Genomic DNA, 8,449 nt, shown 5'->3' on the forward strand with positions numbered 1-8,449 from the left:
CTTTCAAGTTGGGAATGGTAGTTTTACTGGGATAATTTGCCAAGGACGGAAATGCTCTGTGTGGTAGGTATATGAGTTGTTTGTGAGGATTTGACGCAATGCTATTTACAGATGATTGGTTTGAAGTGGGATGAGATGATAGCCAACTTGAAGCTGAGCCTCCTTCTTATAGTCGCGAACCGTCCTCCAGGACCTGGAGCTGCTCTATGGTACATGCTCAAAACGAGGGGACGGCAAGAAACTGCATTCTGCTGCCCTGGAATCGTCTTTTACATCGCCTGCATCCATGGTTTCCGATGACAAGGGGCATTGTCAACGGTTGTCTCGAAATCAAACACTCATCCATTACGGCAATCAATCACCCCACAGAATTAACTTCCTCGGTTAAGATGATCAAGTGAACCACACTCATCGAGCTCCGTCCTGGTTGATACTGGTTTTGAACTTGAAATTGAAACCGAGAGTCTGTCGTGTTCATGGGTATCGAGGCCAGAGGTTTTCGCTACGTAGCGTTTGGACTTGAGGCCGACGGCAAAACATATTGACGCTTTCTCCCTCTGAGTGCAGTTGCTCCGGTGTCGTAGCAGTCGGACTCGTGTAGCTCGGCCGTCGGGCTCTGGTATCCTAGCGGAGTCAAGTCAACAGGGGCTGTAATAATCGTCATCTCCTTAATGAAGCTTGGCTGGTTCGCGTTTCGGGCATCTTATTCACCTTGGTTATGACTCATCATTTCTTCGCAGGTTGTCACAAGCCGGCAAGTTTTACTGAAGGCAATTATTTCGAATAGCCGGACTAGGCCAGTGCTTGCTGTGTCAGCCACTCAGTGGCCGTTGGCATCACCCAGCTCCGGTCATCGAAATTGCACCCTCTACTTCTAGGCGCGGGTGCGAGGTGCGGGCCCAGAGCCGGGTGTTGCAATGGTTAGAGCAGACTCGACAAACTGTTTAGCAGGCTTAGGGAGTGTATTAAAGTGTGGCTTGCATGCACTTTTGCAACTCGGTGTTCAAGAATGAAGTTGAACACCAACTTGCAAAAGTGCATGCAAGTTGCATCTGGCCAACTTTGAAACCCCATATTGCTCTTGCACAGCAAGCCAGCATGCCAGAACTCCCACTCTCCGCAATTGATACCAGCTGACATTCTCTCACTCAAACTCCAGTCTATCAGCGAATCCAGAATCCTTTTTGTCCCCACAGATCATGTCAAAAAAATCTGCGCTTTGTTGCTGGATTCGTCTTCACTTTATCAGTAGGATGAGTTGGACCCCGCAGATCTGACAGAAGCCGGAAACCCGTCAGATGTGGCCGCAGAATCCGGAAATCCTGTAGACCGAATCCGGGTGTGGGACAGAGCTATTGAGATCTGGAATCCGGTCAGATATTGAATGCCACCAGAGACTGGCTGTTTCTCTAGATATGTAATCACCAGGAATCTCCCTACAAGTGGGATTTGATTTGGTTAATACGGAAAATTTCAGGGATTTCCTTGGGGAATCCCCAGCAAAACAAGCTCAATGTTGGACCTGGACCCACTTTTTTTGATGTGTTTTTGCAATAAATGAAGGACTTCTGGTCAATCTGGGAGCTCATATTTTCCAGGGAAATCAAGGCTAGATTGTCCAAGAGCCTAGATCTGTCCAGCCCTGCAAAATCTGAGAAAATCTGGGTTTCCAGATCAATGGGAAGTCCTCCAATACATCAAAAAAAACAGCATTGAAATGTTGTTGAATCTGGCCAGATTCCAGATATGACTAGTAGTAGGGTGAGGGTGCCTGATAGGTGATATCCGGTTTCAAGGCACTGGATCACTACCTTACTTTGACTAAATGTCAGAAAGTTGATGTGAGATTTGTTTAATTTGATCTACTTTCATCCGTCTACCCCTTGTAAATTTATGCACATCAGTTTTCCAACAGTAAATTGCACTCATGGGACTTGAAATTTGTATGTTTTCAACTTGGAATGTACATAAGTAAACAGCTTACCTGATGATTATGCATATGAATTCAACAGAAAGATAAAGAAGTTAGAAGACAAGACAACAAGAAAAACACAGATCTCAAAAAAGAAACAAGGAGATTTGTTGATTTGAATGATTGGTTTCAAACCAAAATTACTTGCACCATCATCCTTGCTCTGCCAGGCATGTGATGCAACCTGTTGTACAATCTGGAAAAAATTATCCACCTGGTTTTAAGCACTGAGAGCCCATGTGGAAAATACATACAGATATTTGGGGCCTGGGGGGTTCAAAATCAAATTTGACAAAAATTTGGAGGTAAATTTAAGGCCTTTATAAAGAATATTTCAAAATTTTGGCAATCTGGCTGCAATTTTTTGTTGCAGAGGAATTAAATTGGTGGGTACTACTTAACAATTTTAAAAAAAAGTTCATAAACAGCTTGAAATGTGTCCTAAAGTTTGGCAAATTCAAAGCATGAACCCCCCTTTTGAGGGATTCCTAATAGGGTCAATCTAAATGCACGCCACTTTTTGACTAGATGCACGCCAAAAAAGTGGCGTGCACGCCTGTACGCCATTTATTTTGGCGTACAGGAGCAGTGCACGCCATTTGTTTGGCGTGCGTAGCCCTGCACGCCAAAAATACTCTTTTTTTGGAAGAATTTTGGCGTGCACAAACCCTCCACGCCATTTTTTTTGGCGTACAGGCGTTGCACGCCACTTTTTTGGCGTGCATATAGTCAAAAGTTGGCGTGCACCGTTTTACATGCAGTTTTTTTGGCGGCACAGTTGGCCACTGCGCCCCAACGGCATGATGAATAGTGCCTCCGCCACTATGAATAGTGCCAGGATGAATATTTTTCATAGTGGCCGAGCTTGGCGGAGTCACTAATTATAGTGGCGGGGCTTGGCGGAGGCACTATTCATAGTGGTGGAGCTTGGCGGAGGCACTGTTCATAGTGCAGAGCTTGGCGCAGGCACTATTCATAGTGCGGAGCTTGGCGGAGGCACTATGAATAGTATATGAATATGTCATTGGGCCGCAGCAACGATGCATCTATTACGCTACGGTTAGCGTGTAATACCCTAATTTAGCGGTTTTTTAGCGCCGCTACGCTAAACTAAAATGTAGCGGGCGGACTATTACAATTACAGCTAACTCAGATTGGGCAAAAAAGTGCAATTTTCGCTACAAATTACAGCTAATTTAGCGTAGCGAGCCGCTAATTAGCTGTAATTTAGCTGTAATTTAGCGTTAGCGGTTTTTAGCGGGTTGGTATTACGCTAAAAATTACAGCCCCAGATTATTAGCGACAAGCGCTACAATTTAGTTTTAGCGGCGCTAATTACATTTAGCGTAATAGATGCATCATTGGCCGCAGTGGTCACACCCTATTTTGTTGTGCGCAACTGTTCCCGCCAAAAAAATTGCATTCAACATGGTGCACGCCACTTTTTGACTAGATGCACGCCAAAAAAGTGGCGTGCAAAGCCTGTACGCCAAAAAAAATGGTGTGCAAAGCCTGTACGCCAAAATAAAATGGCGTGGAGGGTTTGTGCACGCCAAAATTCTTCCAAAAAAGCGCATTTTTGGCGTGCAGGGCTACGCACGCCAAACAAATGGCGTGCACTGCTCCTGTACGCCAAAATAAATGGCGTACAGGCGTGCACACCACTTTTTTGGCGTGCATCTAGTCAAAAAGTGGTGTGCATTTAGATTGACCCTTCCTAATAATGTGCTGAAATCATTTATGATGTATTGTGCAGTCTCCAAAACAAGCCTTATCCTTGTACAAGACCCCTGGGGGTACCACCCACCATCAAGTGAGTACAAACCATGACTGGAGGACCACCTGTCTGCTACAATTCTCAATCTAGATGGGAAGGCTGAACCTTACTGGCTGGTGAAGACTGATTGAGATCCAGTGTTCAACAGAAGACAAATGTGAGTGCCTCTCCCCAAATTAAGCCACATAGGGCACAGGTATTCCTCCACTAGAAATGAATTTGATTCAAGTATGCTGCATTTCAACTGGGAGCAGTTTGGTGAGATAAATTTACAGTGTTGGGCATTCTTCCAATTGAGCAAAAAGGGAATATGTAGTTGGAATTTTTTTACCTAGATCTATACATCTCTGAGAAAATTTGGGTCTATCAAACTCTTGATTGATTCAAAAAACAAAGAGAAAAATACAGGAAATTGTAAAAAAAAAACATTTTCCTCCCTTCTAGAGTCATTGAAAATTGATATCAAGAAAGCATAGAATCAATGCCACACACAAATAAAACTCTATCTCAATTGAGATCAGGAATGTTGTTGCAGGGTATCTTTTGGGATGAATTAAAATATCACTGCGGTACAGGCATTGAGGTCCCACTTCCAGTTGCACCACCTGTACTATCATCAGCCTTTGTGCACACTTTCTTGTAATCATTTTCTTTCATTCCTTTTTGTGCAGGTTTGCCCTTTTTTTAATTGAGTTCAGTTCATTAACATTTTAAAAAGTGAGAACATAAAATCAGTTTTGATTTCCAATGGAAGTATAAGTAGAGCTATATTGGGACAAACCACAGGTGAGGTACCAGTGGCGCAGCAACCAGTATCTGTTGCAGGCTTGTTTTGGATTAGCACATTCTGGCAGGAATTAGTTGTTTTATCAAAAGCGGGGGCAAGCACAACTAGCCACCAGGAATGAGAAAGCAGAAATAAAGAAAGGTTAATATTATTCATCCTATGCTCGCAAAGCACTCCTCTATGTAGAATGGCTAAAATATATTCAAAAGATACTTACCAAAATAGGTGGGAGTTCCAGATCCATCCTTTTGTCTGAGTATGCAACTGGGTTCGGGCTTTCCCTTGTCACCCTTGCATTTAAAGGGTGAAATAGTCGGAATACCATCACTTTGGACTGAGATGGCCATCATCAAAGCTACAAACAAGCTAATTGTGAACTTCATTTTTAACGTCGCAGATGATAGCTTTAGCAGAATAATTTTCCAAAGATGTAAATGCTCTATTCTGAATGTATGTATGTGAATTGTTTGCGTAGATTTGACAAACTGATATCTCCAGGTGATTGTGATGAGTGAAATGGAATTTGCTGATAGTCGACTTGATGTCGAGCCCTTGGTCTTGGGGCAAGGTCCTCCAGCGCCTGGAGCACCATGGTACCTGTTTGAAACAAGAGAACAGCCAAAAACAGTTCACTCTGCTCCCCTGAATTCTTCCATAGTTACTTGAATCCATGGTTTCCGATGACAAAGAGACCCCTGACATAACTTTGTTGCAAAAAAAATATGTCTATTTGCCCTGGAAACCCATTACCCCAGTAAATTAAATTCCTTAGTTGAGATGATCAAGTGAGCCGTAAACATCAAGCTCCATCCTGGCTGACACCAGCTTTGAACTTGAAATAGAAACCAGTCCGTTGTGCTCATGGGTACCAAGGATAGAAGCTTTCATCAGCGTTTGAGCTTTTGTTGGACTCGAAGACAAAAAATATTGATGTTTTCCCCCTCAAGAATGAAATTGCTCCGGTGTCCTATGATTCCAGGTCTAGATGCAGGACTCGTCCACAACACCGTCCCCAAAATGGGTGGCCGAGCCAAGAAAGAGCCACTTTCGGAGCTATACACGAACCAAGGCAGGCTGCAGGGCTCAGTGAGGACCGATGGAAGTGGATAACAGTCCTGAGTCGGATGCAGAGCGTGTCTGAGAATCTGACAAGGGTCCAGTTGAACCATCAGGACTTGGGCTTGCGAGCGTTGATCAGTAGTCTGAGTTGTGCGGTTTTCATCGTGAAGGACACGTATCTCGTTGTCCCTTAACCGCAGCAGACTTAACGCATTCGTCGCCGACTCGCCTCTACTCACGTCGGCTTCGTGATCACTGCCTTGGTCTACGTACCCCCCAAGTTGACTTCAACAGAACAATCAGTTTGTGCCTTGTACAACACCTTGATTCTTGCTGATGAACATCCCCTATCTGCTTAAAATACCTGCATACTTTTGCTTGTTCTCTAATGTTTGTTGATTTATAACTCCTACTCAGTCTTCCTCACACAATGTGCACATACATTCTTGCATCTGTATTGGCTTGAGACCGAGCTTAAAACATGGGCTGCTCCGCTCCGAGAATCGCGCGACCTGCTCATACCCCAACGCGCGAGCAAACCTCCTGGGAGGGACTCTGTCTGTCTTGAGAGCCATGTATTTAAGCCAATCCTTCCTCCTTCTGGCGGTGTTGATTAATGTGATTTCTTTTTCACGATCTCGGTTGCAAGGTGTCGACTCAAAACCACCCCGAGACAATCCTGTTATCTAGTTACTCTCCAGAAGCCGTCGGCCGCGGAGTCTGTTCAATCAAGTTGATGCACAACTTGGGCATCAAGCTCAGTGTGGCTGGGCGAGTCTAAGTTTATGTAGACTCCAGAAATTCTCATGTTCCCTCTCTTCCTTGCCGATCTGTGATTGCTGCAAGTGGATCTCGATTTCGAATTTTGTACATAGCTGGAATCTCGGGCAAAATTCCGGTAGACTAGGTATCTATGTATTCAAAGGTGACGAGTGCAGCGGCAAGAATTCAATAGTTTTTGCTCTCTTTATTTTTTGCCTTTGTTGGCTATCCAGCCGTTGAGCGTTCCTTTTAAATCGCTAGTCCCGTTGATGTTGTCCTTTTGTCGTGTTTGTGGTATATGCATGTAATACATACAGAGTTTTAGCTGGAGTTTCAGACCTATTCAGACCCGCTCGGTGGATTGATGACTCAGCGGTGTTCAGCCATTTCTGACTTTTGGCTGACTCGGCTCTGCTCAGTTTTCCCTCCGCGCGCGAGTCTCGGCTGATTTAAACCCCCCGTGACGTTGCCCCTTGTCTCCCCCTCCCCCTCCCCCTCCTCCCACTTCCCCTCTCCCAGCACGGCCACCAGCACCCCGCGCCCACACACCCACCTCCTATCTTCCCAACAACACTCCCAGCCCCTCCAGAACCCCACACCCCTCATCTCCAAACTCGGATCAACACAACCGGCTATCAACACATTCATCCTCTCCCCTCTCCTGTCGCGATCTGACCTGCTTGGCTCTGTTTTCTGTATCATTATCCTTATCTGATCTCTATTTATCTACTCCCCGCTAAGTTCAACTCAATCTACTTGGATCGGGCCATCTGTCATCGGGAGAAACAGCTCAAGAGCCACCAAGACAACAATCGAAGAAGTCATGTCGTCCTCTCGGCTCTCGTTGCGTCCCTCGCCCTCACGACCCAAATCTTCCGGCAGGAAAGCAGCTCTACTGCCTGCTCAAATCCCTCTCCCGCCGTCGCCTCCCGCCTCAGATGGAATCGAAGATCCCTTCGGTCCGCAATCACCCCAGCGGGGATCCTCCCGTCGAGTCTCCCCACGAGCTAAAACATCCGCGTCTCGGCAACCTGTCCCCCAACCTCCACGTCGCCGCAGCACCCATCTGGCGCTCGAGGCGGTCGTCGAATCCAAGCAAGACATCGGCCGAACGCGCTCCAGGAAGCGTTGCGTGCTTGCAGACCAGCTCGACTCCAGCTCGCCTCCCACGAGTCCGACCAACAGGAAATCCGCCCGGACTACTAAGCGAGTCAAGCTTTCCCAAGCATCTCCTGCTTGTCGATCGCCACCCTCTTCGCCCATTCGTGCCCCCAGAGATACTCCTAATAACCCGTTCCTTGTACTCCAGAAATTCTCATGTTCCCTCTCTTCCTTGCCGATCTGTGATTGCTGCAAGTGGATCTCGATTTCGAATTTTGTAGCTGGAATCTCGGGCAAAATTCCGGTAGGCTAGGTATCTATGTATTCAAAGGTGACGAGTGCAGCGGCAAGAATTCAATAGTTTTTGCTCTCTTTATTTTTTGCCTTTGTTGGCTATCCAGCCGTTGAGCGTTCCTTTTAAATCGCTAGTCCCGTTGATGTTGTCCTTTTGTCGTGTTTGTGGTATATGCATGTAATACATACAGAGTTTTAGCTGGAGTTTCAGACCTATTCAGACCCGCTCGGTGGATTGATGACTCAGCGGTGTTCAGCCATTTCTGACTTTTGGCTGACTCGGCTCTGCTCAGTTTTCCCTCCGCGCGCGAGTCTCGGCTGATTTAAACCCCCCGTGACGTTGCCCCTTGTCTCCCCCTCCCCCTCCCCCTCCTCCCACTTCCCCTCTCCCAGCACGGCCACCAGCACCCCGCGCCCACACACCCACCTCCTATCTTCCCAACAACACTCCCAGCCCCTCCAGAACCCCACACCCCTCATCTCCAAACTCGGATCAACACAACCGGCTATCAACACATTCATCCTCTCCCCTCTCCTGTCGCGATCTGACCTGCTTGGCTCTGTTTTCTGTATCATTATCCTTATCTGATCTCTATTTATCTACTCCCCGCTAAGTTCAACTCAATCTACTTGGATCGGGCCATCTGTCATCGGGAGAAACAGCTCAAGAGCCACCAAGACAACAATCGAAGAAGTC

At 46.4% G+C, this 8,449-nt stretch overlaps 1 protein-coding gene across 1 annotated transcript; it reads left to right on the top strand.

Annotated features, from left to right (window-relative positions):
* Window positions 1-7,180: 7,180 nt before the first annotated feature.
* Window positions 7,181-7,771, top strand: PtA15_13A299 (uncharacterized protein; the record flags this gene model as incomplete). Its single annotated transcript, XM_053162482.1, has 1 exon — window positions 7,181-7,771. One exon carries the CDS (start codon window positions 7,181-7,183, stop codon window positions 7,769-7,771), a length of 591 nt encoding a protein of 196 aa, XP_053026454.1.
* Between the last annotated feature and the right edge of the window lie 678 nt (window positions 7,772-8,449).

This window comes from Puccinia triticina, chromosome 13A, assembly GCF_026914185.1.
Source record: "Puccinia triticina chromosome 13A, complete sequence".
NCBI lineage: Eukaryota > Fungi > Basidiomycota > Pucciniomycetes > Pucciniales > Pucciniaceae > Puccinia > Puccinia triticina.